This window comes from Drosophila teissieri, chromosome 2R (assembly GCF_016746235.2).
Source record: "Drosophila teissieri strain GT53w chromosome 2R, Prin_Dtei_1.1, whole genome shotgun sequence".
Classification (NCBI taxonomy): domain Eukaryota; kingdom Metazoa; phylum Arthropoda; class Insecta; order Diptera; family Drosophilidae; genus Drosophila; species Drosophila teissieri.
The window spans coordinates 11,199,098-11,212,892 of record NC_053030.1 but is presented as its reverse complement, the minus strand read 5'-3'; the positions used below and the strand labels follow the sequence as shown (position 1 = coordinate 11,212,892).

Genomic DNA, 13,795 nt, shown 5'->3' with positions numbered 1-13,795 from the left:
AGAGTGTGTTCATGTGTGCGTGCATCTGATTGATTTGCTTTGATAAACCCCAAAAGGGGGTGGACACAACATTACTCTGCCAAACTTTGCTCGCGGGACCGCAAAATGTGACAAATGCAAATGGCCTCGGCCTGCGATGGCCCACCGTCCGGTCCGGTTGGGCTACTGCCCATCTCCCCTGCCCTCCACTTTGGCGCTTCCAGCTCTCGACTGCCGCCTCTCGGCCAGAGCAGACCATGCCGTACCATTCCGATTCCATTCCCATTCCGTGCCCAAACCGGCTGCAGCCCAGCAGCTTGCAGGCATTGGTCAATCCCCGGGGATCAACACACCTAACTGTCAGTGATAGAGAGCGACCAAGAGGGGGGCACAGTGGATGAGGGAGCCCTGGTTGGGACCTGGAAGGATGGAGCGGCGGGGCGGGGCGGGGCGGGACGGGGGCCGGTGCTCTGGGGGCCAGGAGACCCCCGAAACCCAAACAAACCCCCAGCATGAGGTTGAAACATTGAGTGTTCTGGTGAACCAACAAGTAAATGGTTAACAAAAGCTGCTCCACGGCGAATGGGGAATACGCTTTTTTCATATTTTTCCAGAAAATATAGTGGTTACAACTAATATTATTAAAAGACCAATTTAACCAACTATGTTAGTTTCCATTACATTTTCATAAAAATATGTGAGATGTTGTTTTTGTTTGATAAGCTAAAACATTTGCCACTTATTTAAAATAAAATAAAGTGTTTGGTGATTAATCAACATTTTTTCTATTAACTTGGTAAGTTTTCGTTTAATAATTCTTACGTATGTTCAATAATGAATAATAACCTTTTTGTTAGAACATCCAGTAGTGTTAGGCATAGATTTCGGTGCAAGGACAACAATTTGAAGGGCATAAAAGGGAAGTTGGCCAAAACGCAGCACTGCCGGTTGGATATTTTTGTGATCTGGCTGGGACTGCGGTGCAGTTTTCCGATTCGGTTCCATTTTCCGTTCTGCGGCCGGGCCAAGCCAAGGCAACCAAAGTGCCGTTAATTTTTAATACAATTCCAAATTGTGTCAGTGTAAATAACAGCAGAGCAGAGCAGCGCAGAGCAGCGCAGCAGCAGCGGCACCAACAACAATGATAACAAATAAAATTGACAATAAATCCAATGCACACATGTGCATGAGCAGAAGGAGGGGGAAGTGGAGAGGGAGGTGTAGGTGGGCTGGGTGTAAGTGGGTGGCTTGTGGGTGGCCAGCTGAGGGGATCTGAGGCCCCCAAGGACAACTGGCGCACACACAAACTAACTCTCACACACACACACACACAGATTGGGTGGGAGAGAGAGAGAGAGAGAGGGGAGAGAGACCGAGAGAGATATCCTCATGCTGGGGCATGAAAATTTCCCCAACGTATAAAAAAGCGAACTTTGGCTTGCTCTTTTTGCAGCCTTCTCTGTCGCACCAATGTGCTCGGCGAGGGGCGCGCGAAAAAAGCACAAAACACAGAAAACCCATTGCCATGTATTTCTCAGGGGAGTCGGCAACGGCTCTCTGGCCAATCCCCTCGAGAAAAGCGCCGGGCAACGAGGCAGCAGCAACAACACCAGCAGCAGCAACATCCAACGGCAGCAACAGCAACAAACATGCGCCAACTCCCTGGGGAGTTTTCATTTGTTGACGGCGCTGCCAGCCAGTTTGCCTGGCTATACGAGTATATGTACGAACATATCTCTAGGTATATTCCCCGATTTATACGCACATACTTACATATACGCCGAACATATAGGTGGCACAAGCTCAGCTATTTTCATTGACAACCCACAACAACATGCTTACATCCTCTATTGCAAAAAATATGAGCCAATAAGGAAATATACATTTCCCCAAACTTATTGAACAACTATCAAAAATCTAATCTAAAATACTCAAGTTTTGTCCAATCAGAAAAATTAAACTAGTAACATATGTAGCTATAAAGTTGGGTATATACATACATACATATGTCTTGGAAAGAAAAATGATTCGTCTTTCTGAGACTGATTTGTTTTTGAATTAATTTATAGAGCTAGCTCGCTTTCAAAGATCAAATTTTTATAGATTTTAAATTATAGAATTGAATTGTTTGTCCATCACCGTTTATTTCCCAGCTTTGAGACCCTCGATTGATTAACCAAAAGAAGCATCACCAATTCCCGATTACCCTCCCAGCCAGCCAGGCAGCAGCCATAGTGAGTGGTATGCATATTTTTAGCAGACACTGTCTGCCGTAAAATGCTTTAAAATGCCGGCTTCTGCTGGGGAATTCCCATGGCTAGGCGAAAGGCTTAGGATTCCAGCTGCCATAAGTTGTCGTTGCCTTCTGGCCCCACTTCCCGTGCCCCCATCCACCCGTCTATCCAGCGCATCCCTTCCCGCTGGCCCACCAGTTCCGTTTCACCTCATCGTCAACGTGAGCGCGAGTCCTTGGTGTATTGGCAAAATATTTGCCATTGCACGGCAAAATCGCGCGCCAAAAATAGCAGCAGCAGCAGCGGCAACAGCGGCAACAGCGGAATAAGGATCTCTGGATCCAGGAGCTGTAGTGGGAATCCGCTGTGGGCATAGGCTACCATGTGCAATGGCTTCTGCTCCTGCTGGCACATAATGTGGGATATTGGCTGCGTCTAATGGTAACTAGTTTGGTAAATAGAATTTGCTCTGGGCCATGGCAATGAGTGGGTGGCTGAGTGGTTGGTTGGGCTGAGTGGATTGAGGTGGGGCAGCAGGGTCGTGTGGCGTCTTGGGGATTCGCCGGAAGGCAACAACACTGCAAACGACATTAGCGACGGCGGTGGTGGTGCTGATGGCGGTGGTGGTGATGGTGGCATTTTGACAGCTCTGTGGATTCCTCGGCACTCACACATGAGCGGCAGTTGTTTAGTTTTGGCTTGAGGATTTTAGTGCGGCGAGCTAAAGTGGCAGCAGTAAAAACTGCCAAAACAAAGGAGGTGATTTCCAAATAAATTAGCTGGCTGTAATTAAAGATGAGGTTTAGTTAACGCAACAAATGCCTAGGAATCATAAAAAGTGTCAAAGCTAAACCACTTAAACCAAAAGTAAAGTAATTTTTTATTACTCCTTATCTGCATATTTATAATTCAATTTTGCTTAGATAAGAAATAAAAGGAATAAACTTTGTATAAAAAATTTCACTTAATATAAAGCGAAATGAATTAGAGAATGGTAAATGCAACCAATTAAGTGGTATTCATAGCTGAAAAACCTTTCTAGAAATGGCTTAAAAATGTGTAATAAATGAGCCAATTTCTGCAGCACAACTTTTTGCTCAAGCTGACCACCTTTAGTGGTCATATGAACTGTTTTTCGCCAATGGCGAGCGATCTCTTCGGCCATGTTTTCTCGGGTGGCAGCTTCTGACATTTATCTCTTGTTCCAGCAACTATTGATAAAATTTATTGTTGGCGCTTTTAACAACACCTTCGGGTTTGTTATTTCATTATTTTTTTAATACCACACACTCACACACTCACACACACACACGTGTACACACTCCGGTTCGAGCCATTATAAAAGTTGCAAGCGCGCTTTGTTTTGGCCAACCACCCCGCCCATCGCCGCCCATTGCCGCCCATCGCCACCCATCCCGACCCACGCCCACCACCCCCCGAATGCCTCCCCAGCTGCTCAGTGGTGCCCTCTACACACGCTTAGTAGCCGTTTGGGAGCTGGAAAAGTGGCAAGCGTTGGGGTATTTGGCGGGAAAAAGGGAAATTCCGATGCGGAATGGGGCGGCGATGGCAGTGGCAACGGATTGATGGGTCAAAGGGGACGACGCTTATTATTACGTTTACAAATAAGTGTCTGTGCATGCGACTGTGTGTGTGTGTGTGTTCCAGTGTCTCTCTGTGTGAGTGTGCACCTTTTTGTTGGTGGTGGTGGGGGCGTGGATGTTTGAGTAAAACGCTTAAAAACATGCCATTGCCGAAAAACAAGTAAGAAACACTCACACATGCGGGCACTTGTGCCCCACACACACACCACTCGTTCCCCCCAACACTCTCACATACACACACACACACACGAGAAAGAGAGGGGTGGAGAAGGGAGGGGGAGGGATGGCAACCCAGCGACCGAGTGCGAAATGCACTCTGGGGGGCTTTAAACAAAAATGAAAATCGCTTGCATACATATGGGCGCTTACACACACACAGCAGCGTGTTCAACGCACACAGATACGTGCACAACGAGAAAAATGTATCGAAAAGGAAGTTCAATTCATGCGAATAAGATTTTAGAATTTCTACTTAAGCATATTAATAATACATAGCTATTCAAAATACCCATAATTGCCTTTTATTTGAAGAAGTTTGTAACACATAATTATTTATATATACATATACATATGTGTATATATATAATTGAGTAAAAAGTTTTGATAAATGTATAATTCTTAATATCTTAAAAACCATTGAAAGTGGTTATAAACCACCTAAAATTTTATGTATAATTTAAACGATTTTAAAGCTTCCGCTGCAAACATATTTGATCAATTTTGTTCTGTGTACCTATATCCTTTTCGGCTTGCACAAAAAGAAGTTGACTTGCTGCTTGTGTTGTTGCTGCCGCTGTTGTTGTTGCGGTGCTTCGACAATTTTAACGACCATAACTGGTTCTCACCCCGTTCGCCCAGATATTTCGCCCACCCTGCAACCCCACCCCCCTTCCCCGGCAGCCACCACGCGCATTTATTTTAAAATACGCGGCACTTCCGCCGCAAACGGCACACAGTTGCCCCACATCCCCCGCCCAGCCCCCTCCCTCCATTCAGCACCCAAACCCACCGCACCACCGCGCCTCCAAGTGGCTGCAGCATTCGGCTTCTTCATATGGAAATAATAACCAAATGTTCTTCCGCCGCCCATCGTCCAACGCCCCATCGTGGTGACCATACCCATGCATAATGTTCATTTCCATGGCGATTCCTTGCGGTGTGATTCCGGCATGTCCTTTCGGCCATATATTTCAAGTCCTTACCTTCCTCGCTCGCGGTCACCAATACGAATTGGTCACGCGCAGCCTTCCGACTCCAGTCGCCCGGAAATACCTCTTTCTTTTCAAGATTAACAAGGGAAGGAAGTTGTGTGTCCTTGCCTACTCTTTTTGGAGACTTTCGGAAATGTTAATATTTATATACTCGTAGTTTATTCACACTCCTTCAAACTAATATATTGAATTTACGATAGAGCAGTCTGAAATTGATGTTCTTAAATTCCAAACACATATAATATTTATAGCTGTTGAAAAGTATTAATCAAATGATAGCGTGGATAATATTGAAATATTATTTAAACTCAGTAGTTTGAATTGCCAAGCCATTGAGGTATAAATGGTTTTCTCACCTGTGGCTGGCTCGTAATCCGAGAGAATCCCACCAACACCAGGACATCCATCTGGCCCACTCCTGGCCATCCCATCACTGGCGACTGGAGAAATGTATGAAAAATTCAATTTAATTGCGCAATTACACATGTTACACATTTCCATTTTCCGGAGCTCTCCTTCTGGCGGACCAGTTTCCGTTTCCGTTGTTGCACCCTTACAATTACTTTTGAGGCGGAGAGCACTCGGTTTATGGCTTTCTTTCTGTGAGTGGGGGAAGGGGGCATACAACGACACCCACAAGGCACCCGGGCAAAGGCAGAGGCCATCGATCAGGTGGCGGCTTTGCCGGAATAGCCATCCAAGGAGTCTGAGTTTTGAGCTATTGGCGTGGCCAGGTGAGGGGGGACAATAAAACACGGAGCGTGTAAATAGAATTTTTGGCCCGATGGCCGCCCGGGGAGTGCTTTGGCATAATCTGCATGAGCCGGTGGCATAGCACCCGATGTCTGGGCCCACATCCGACTCGTAGCAATTTGTGCGAGTGTTCGAAGTGTTATCAATTGATTAGCTTTAATTTATACAAGTACGAGCGTTGAGGAAATAATTTGTGCTCAATTTCATTTGCTATGCCAATTGATTACACCAATACTTCGGCTGCCTAAAAGTGTGCTATTAAATATTTCACCATAACTACCATCCTGCTCATTGCATGAATATTGCTGAGGAAACTGAACTGATTACACTTCATTATTGGGCACATTTTTCTTATAATATCCAACATGCACACATTCTTTGCAGTTGGCGAGAAGGAGGATGAGGAGACAACCGGACTGCTGGAGCCCAAGGAGGAGCTGCTCAGTGGCGACGAGGACAACGAGGATAATGAGGACGAGGACGAGGACGAGGAGGTGGCCGATGAGGTGGCGCCCGAGGGAGGCGGTGGAGCAGGGGGAGGTGAGCGGCCCCAGCTCGAGCCCAATGAATCACAGCAACAAAGCTGGCCAACAGCTGATGAGCCAGCGGCCCCAGCTGCAGTGGCAAAAGAAGAAGCAGTAGCAGAGGAAGAGGACGAGGAGGGGGAAGGGGAAGGATCAGAAGAACTACAACACCCACGGGATGAGGTAGTTGCATCTGATGCTGCTGCCAATGCCAACGGACACTGCAAGTCCTCTGGTAAGTTTGACTTCAATTTGCATATTTTATTGCCTCTAGCCGAAAGATATATCCATGTACATACATATATCTGCCGTACATATATACACTGGTATGGCACACGTATGTAAACTAACCAGCATCCTCTGGCATTGCCTCAAGTCCATCGCCGTCGTCTTGTGCTTCCCCTGGGTCGTTCACATGTCCGGCTAATAACTCTCGACAGTCTCATAAATAGCAAATGTAAGGTTTTTGCTCTTGCACGTTGTTGTGGTCGGAGTTGAACCATCTTAGGCCCACATCCACATCCGCATCCTCTGGCTCCCCTGGCCACTGGGCACTGCTCACTGGCCACTGGACACGTGAGTCCTTGCCCCTCAGGTTTTGGTCTATTTTGGTGTCTTTACAATGACGGTTTAAAAGTGTGGAATGCTCCTGGAAATTGGATGAGGTTAATCACATTGAAGGACTCATACAGGGTGCTGTGTGGTATTTTGGAATAATTAGGATGTTATAAACGCCCTTTACTCAATACTACCTAAAGTATCTCAGACGCATAATTAAATGCAAAAATAAAGTATAAATTAAATGAAAGAACACATAATTTGAAAATGCGGTAAGGTTGTTTTCCCATTTCCGCTGAAAAGTAGGCAACACATTACCTTACATATTGGTTCAACAATGCAACAACACAGACCCTGTATATGTGGGCTATCCCCATTGGAGCCGCTGCCTGGTCACATCAACTTTGATGTCTCCACGAGGCCCCATACATACATCCCTATCGCAATGTGTAGCTGTGAGCGTATGCCCCATGTATTCGGTATTCGGTATTCCTGTGCGTCATTGGATTATGGCACTTGGGTGTAAAGCCATCGATTCCAATGACCAAAGCGCTGGCTGGCTGGCCGTTATGGCCGCTGCTGCTGCTGCTGTCTGACAATAATAAAACAAGCTCCATGTTTTAAATGGAACGTAAACACACACATGCCTCTGTATGGGTGTACCCACACACCCATAAGCAGTAACACACACACATACAGACACGCACACACACAGCGAGACGTGTCGGTTCATTATTTGTTGCTCTTTTCTGGTTTGCTGTGTGTTTCTGGCCAGGCCGGGCGGCGAATTCCCGCGAGTCAAGACGACGGCATGGAGAACATCATCATCAACTAGAACCTAGTCGGGCGCCCAGTGCCCAGCGTCCCCCATACAGTCGTACATCGCTAAATCGTACTATAGATTCTTAACAACTTTTAAGTATTTGAAAACATACATCTTTATTTAATGAAAGCACTGGAAATATGTGATATGAAGTTGCAAAACTGTAGTAGGCTACCAATTAACATACAAAGCTGTCTAAAAGTATGCAATATTCATAACTTCATTTCTTGATAAGTATATGATCTAAATAGTAGTAGTGCAAGTTAGTAACCTATTTTGAAGTTAGATACAGAAAGTCAGTTTGATCGCGTTCGAGTTATGAAAGTTGGACTGTATTTGGCATGCGGATGCGATTCGGAAGGTCTGGGTGCCCTGGATTGTAGTTGCCGGCTACCTGGGAGCAGGAGCACCAGCCCCTCCCAGTCGCACTCTTGGTGTGTGTGTGTGTGTGTGTGCCTGGTTTTTGGTGTGTGTGAGGCTTTAACCTCACTGCGAACTCTTCGGGACTAACGGCACTACGGAGGACCAAACTTTATCACCAGTGCGCGCCTCCTGCACACGCCGTCCCTTTCGCTCGCACGCGCATATTATATGACAAGTACACGCTGCTGCACTGCGTCCGTTTACTGCTGCTGTTGCTGTTGTTGCTGCTTTTGGAGCTGCTGGTGCTCGTGGAGCTCATGGAGCTTGTGGAGCTGCGCTCGTCCTGCGAGGCCCTCTGGTGGGTTGTATAATGTTCTAAGGGGAAATCGAGAGGCTGTGATAAGTTTGGGGATCCGAAAATTGTCTTTCTGCTCCGTGCTGTGCCCGCCGCTCCTGCGACGCTGGTTGCCAACGAGAAACCCGGCGAGAATGAATTGGCCCTTTTGTGCGCATCACCAGCACCACGGTGGCCCAACTTGAGGGCACTCCAAACAGTGGGGCCAGCGTGCGGGAAAGTGGGTTAATGATTGAACAAACAAATGACACAATTGAGGACAATACATACATACACTCAGCACTAACTCCTGGCTAAGAATTCCTCTTCAAATGGTAGTGCTTTTAATTAATACGTCTTGGTAACATTTTCAGGAACAAAAGTCCTTGTGGGGAACTCCTTACTCCAATTACTCTCTAGAAATGATTTATTATATAATTTACCTTTTACCTAATCAACACTTTTCGACATACACCCAAACCACTGTGCGCCCGCCAAACTCACACCTTGGCACTCACACCCACACACTCAGCCATTTAAACACATGTGTGTCGTCTATAAAGTTCCCTTCCTCGTTCACTCGCCCGATTCTAATATGAATGCTGCTGCTTATAGATTATATTTGTGTAAAGTTTTATGTTGCAATATTTTCGGCTGACGTCGGTTGAGGGGGCGGGATGTGGGCGTACATAGGTGGGAGGAGCTCCATGAGAAGATGCCTCGACGACGACATTTCCGTGGGGAGCAACCTTGGTGCGAATAAAAATTATACATTGCCATATAAGCGGGCGAGACGAGGTACAGTAGACAACAAAGAGTGGGGACGCCTGCTCCCCGAAGGATCCAAGGTGTCTCCGTCCCTCTTCCACTCGTGTGTATGTGTGCGTGTGTGTGTATGTGTGTGTGTTTCTAACTTTTGCCAGCGTGTTTATTGGTATGTTCATTGGGGAACATCTTGAGACCGAAGGAGAAGGCGGGAGACAGCTTCTTGTTGCATAGCGAAGTTGCTCATTTTGCCATTATTATTCCACTGAGTATTGAAAAATGAAACAAAAGTGAATTATCGTCTTTGTCGCTTTGACTCTTTCACCCGCCCCCTGCTCCACATTCTTAATTCGTACACACACTCACTAAAATGTCGCCAGGTGTGAAGAGAAGTAGTATCTTTATACAGCAGCTTGAGTATTATAAATGTTCATAGTTCATTTTGCGAGGTAATAGTTAATTCTTAAGATATCCTTTTTATATCCAACATCCTTGCTCACTACACACATGCTGAAAGACTCGTAACAGGTTTTCAAAAAAAAAATATAAAAGAACACGTTACATTCGCTGACAATCCTTAACATGCCCCACGTTGCTTCGATTGCAGAGGGCAAAGCACAGGGAGTACTGTACCTTTAATCGATTGCGGTGGGCGATCGATAAATATACAAATTGCAGCCATGGAAATGGTGATGACGATGACCATGACCAATTCGGGCCAATTCCCCGTGCATACATAATTCATTTATCACTTCATAATTGCATCAGAGACATATCCGAGTCCCACTTTCCCGTAGGCACTTCACCCTGCCCCACTACGCCCCTGACCACAGACCCCCACGCCCCTCCCCGCCGCCGTAACTTCGGTTCGATCACATGCACGTCGACGGTTGCCTTTATTATTTCGCCTTTTTTGCAATAATTTTCAAACAGAAACACACAAAAAGCATTTGCGCAACAATTCCCCAAGGATCCCCGGCGACGACGATGGCAACGGAGCCAAGGCAAAGGAGCGCTGGGTTTCACCAAGGAACAGGGGAGGGTGGGGGATTGGGGTCTGTGGAGTGGAGGGAGCAAACGAATCGAATTAAGAGCCACCACACGGTAGGTGGTCCCACTTCGCAGTGGAGCTGAGCAGAGCTGAGCTGAGCGGAGCGGAGCGCCCGCTTCAGTCTTTGTCCCACGGGATTGGCGCAGTCCGAGTTCGACTCCCATCTACCATCTCCCATTCTCCGCACTCCTTTCCCCTTTGTACCATTCTTTTGTCCCACCACGGCGATATTGTTGTTGCTGTTGTTGTTGTTGTTGACAGTGGTGGCGGGAGTTGGCCTGGGGGGTAACCACACTCAGATAAATGCGACTCGGCTCCCAGAGTACCACAAATCACGAGTTGGGAATTATAAGCAGAAAATTGTAATTTGTAATCATCAGAGCGGTGTCTCAAGCATTAAAAAATGCCAAGTTGTCTGTTTAAAACCATTAATCAAACATCGGAATTAAGGTATTCCTTTGGAAATGTTCTATATTTATATAGATTTATATTCTATAGATTTAGATTCTATATTTGTAATATTGCGAATATTTCTGTAAAAGTAGTATATACCGAATGAAGAGCAAAGCGCTTTCCGTTGGTAATATCGTGGTACGATTTAAGCAGCCCCCTCCCTGGGGAAATCCACAACTACGCCCCTGATAGGATAGTGCTCTTCTGGACTTTGTCCGCTTATTTCGCTGCTGTTGTTGTTCTTGTTGTTGTTGTTCTTGTAGGCGGCGGCGCTCTGGGAAATCTGAGCGAGTGCAGCTTGCAGCGGCTCCCAAAGTGCCAGCATGCATGGTGTAGCTGTGTGTGTGTGTGTGTGTATGGGGGCGGAACAGAGTGGGTGGGCGTGGCCGAACAACTTCACAATAATCAGCAGCTGCACCACAAAGCCCCGAAAGTCGTAAAAATGGCCGCAAGATGGCGCTAGTCGGATATGCAAATTTCGTTCGATTTATGGTCGCCAACCGCACACACACACACACATGTAGGGAGATATCCTGCCACACACACAGACACGCACGGATAGCTGGTTCATTAACATGATTCGCGAAAGATGCGAGAGAGTCATAAAATTAGCCAGGCAACACCAGTCGTTGGCTGACGATGGTGATGGCGATGATGTCGATGATGATGGTGTGGTGATGATGATGAATGCATTGCAGAACCTCTCGCCTCTTCTCGCTTGGATCCCCAGCTGCCACGCCCCCCGCATCAACGCCCCTCCATTGGTGTAGTGTCGAAAAATTTGCAAAACTCAAAGCAACAATTCGACGAAAGCCAATTTTGCGTCAGGCGAAGTCGAAAAAGCAGAGCAGCGACCGGAGATGCATGTGGGCAGCAAAAGGCTGGGGGCGTGGCATATGACTCCCAACAGAGCGAATGTTGAATAATCATCAGGCATCATCAGAGAGACGGAGATACAGCGGGAAAAGGGAATGGGAGTCAAAGTCGTCGTCATTTCTGCATATGCACTCTGAAAAAAGGTGAAAGATGCATGATAAATAATGCTGGAAATAAGTTTCATCAGATACAATGAGATACATCTTTAAAATCCTTGAATGGTCTGCCTAAAATATGTGTTATTCAGCAACCGAGTATCATGGGGCAGAATTTGTTTCTTGACTTGGCACAATTTTCTCACAGTGCACGCCGCATCGGTTGCCGAGGAGAAATCAACCAGGCGCGAGATGCGTTTTTGGCATGTTAAAAACTTGTCCCGTGCTGTTGCTGGGTCCAGGGTCCGTCCGCCAGATGGAGCCAGTCAGCCCGCACGTGCAACTCGCACAACATTACATACACACACACCGAAACACACACACATGCAATCGCAGAGAGAAATTCGTAAAATTTTGTTTCCGCTGATGAAGTATTCCCCAGCTGCAGGACAAGGATTATTGGACGTGTGGCGGTCCAGGCCAGCTTCACTGGCAGCTTAGAGTCCTGCCAACCTCCGCTTTCGTCCTTTTCCGCTATCCTCTCACACATTCTGTGTGCTTTATGTGCTGGCATGCAAAGTGGCATAAAAGCAGATCCACAGCCACAGAGCCACATCGCCACATCATCGAAACGTCGCCGAAACGACGAGCCATCAAGGAAATTCTCAAGCGCTTAGAATGTTGCAGATCCCATCGTCATCGCCATAGCATCTACCCTCCTCCCTCCCACTCTCCCACTATCTCACTCTATTTTCTTTTTTTTTTTGTTTGAGATAGCAGCGCTACAGTGCTCGCGAAATTTCATTTTGTCATTAGAAACTAGTAAAAGCCGAATTCGCGAAAGTAGCTACTCGTAGTGCTGTGAAAGCCTGATGGTCTATGGCTTGATGAGTTCATGTCGAAGGGTTTCGCATCAGTTTGGGTTTTACGAGGGCTGACAAAGATGGCAATTCGTAGGTGGAGTGAAAAGTTAGAGATATTGGGCTGCTGTCCATCGCCTACTGTTCCTAAAGTTATTAACAACTTTGCTGCAAAATATTATTATTTAGCATATCTAACCCTTGAATTTGTGCTTGCCTGGTTTCTATTCATACTTGTATAACACTACTGCGCCATCGTAACTCAGTTTTATTTATTTTCCAATTAACGGCTTGACATTTCATCTATCCTTTTCATATTCACCGATACACCAATACCAATCCCACTGTCCTCCAGGTAACGCAACCCCATTAGCATATCCCTGAGGATCAGCTTCTTGGCTTACTTGCCAGGACCCAAGTCAGACACTCACTCACGTGAGACATTGGGCGCCCCACACTATCCCCACCAGGAGGCACGTCAAACGTTGCGTATGAGTAATGCCGAGTTGTGTGGCACTGTAGACAAACTTTTCCCCCTGCTCCCCAACTACACTGCCTGCTGCCCAAGACTCGCAGCACGTGCTGCCAACAGCTGTTCCTTCGAAATGAGAGACCAAAACAAGGAGCTCTCTTTCAGAGAGAAAACTCCCTTTTGGCAACTCTTAAAAGGACATGCGCAGCCTGGAGTTGCTCTCTTCCTTGCTCTTAACTTCCAGTGCTTGCGGGTATTGGGGGAGGGGAGAAGCAGTACATGGGGGCTTACTTGCCGGAGGGGGCATGGAATTATGGCACCCTGGGGCTTAGCATAATCAAAATTCCTTGCACTTGGGGATCCGGAAAGGGCATCCTGCTGCTCCTGCCCGTTTCGCCACCAAGCTATTTCCATCCAAGACGTCGAGGTCAAGTCCCACTTGCATTTGCCCCTTCGCAATCCAGGCTAAAATAAGCTTTTCCTTTTCGCTGCAGGCCACGATGAAGAAGATGCGGTGGATGCGGAGGAGCCGGAGGATCTGGAGCTGGACGACGAGCTACTCAGTCTCAGCGGAGACGAGGACTACGACGATGAGGAGTTGCAGAGCCTGGACAGCTTTTACTCAGGTAAGCGTTTGGTGTCACACAACCCGTGTGTGTGTGTGTGTGTTTGTGTGTGTTGCCACATTTCTAGCCCCGACAATACACAGCATGCGTGCTGGAGCCATAACCATTGAAATTGGCGTTGGGGGTGTTATCCTGGCAGCCGGAGATGGCACTCCAGGGTGCTCTACACCTGTGCCGCGGGTGTCGTTTCCATATGCTGCGGTCCTGTGGCTGC

The 13,795-nt window shown here is 47.0% G+C and overlaps 1 protein-coding gene across 1 annotated transcript in view; it reads left to right on the top strand.

Moving 5' to 3' along the window:
• The window catches only part of LOC122614180 (zinc finger protein 423 homolog), a 29,715-nt gene that overhangs the window by 181 nt on the left and 15,739 nt on the right, over window positions 1-13,795 (top strand). The window contains exons 2-3 of the mRNA XM_043788700.1: window positions 6,166-6,540; window positions 13,450-13,581. Coding sequence (XP_043644635.1) covers window positions 6,166-6,540; window positions 13,450-13,581 — 507 coding nt within the window. The remainder of the gene's footprint in view (window positions 1-6,165; window positions 6,541-13,449; window positions 13,582-13,795) is intronic.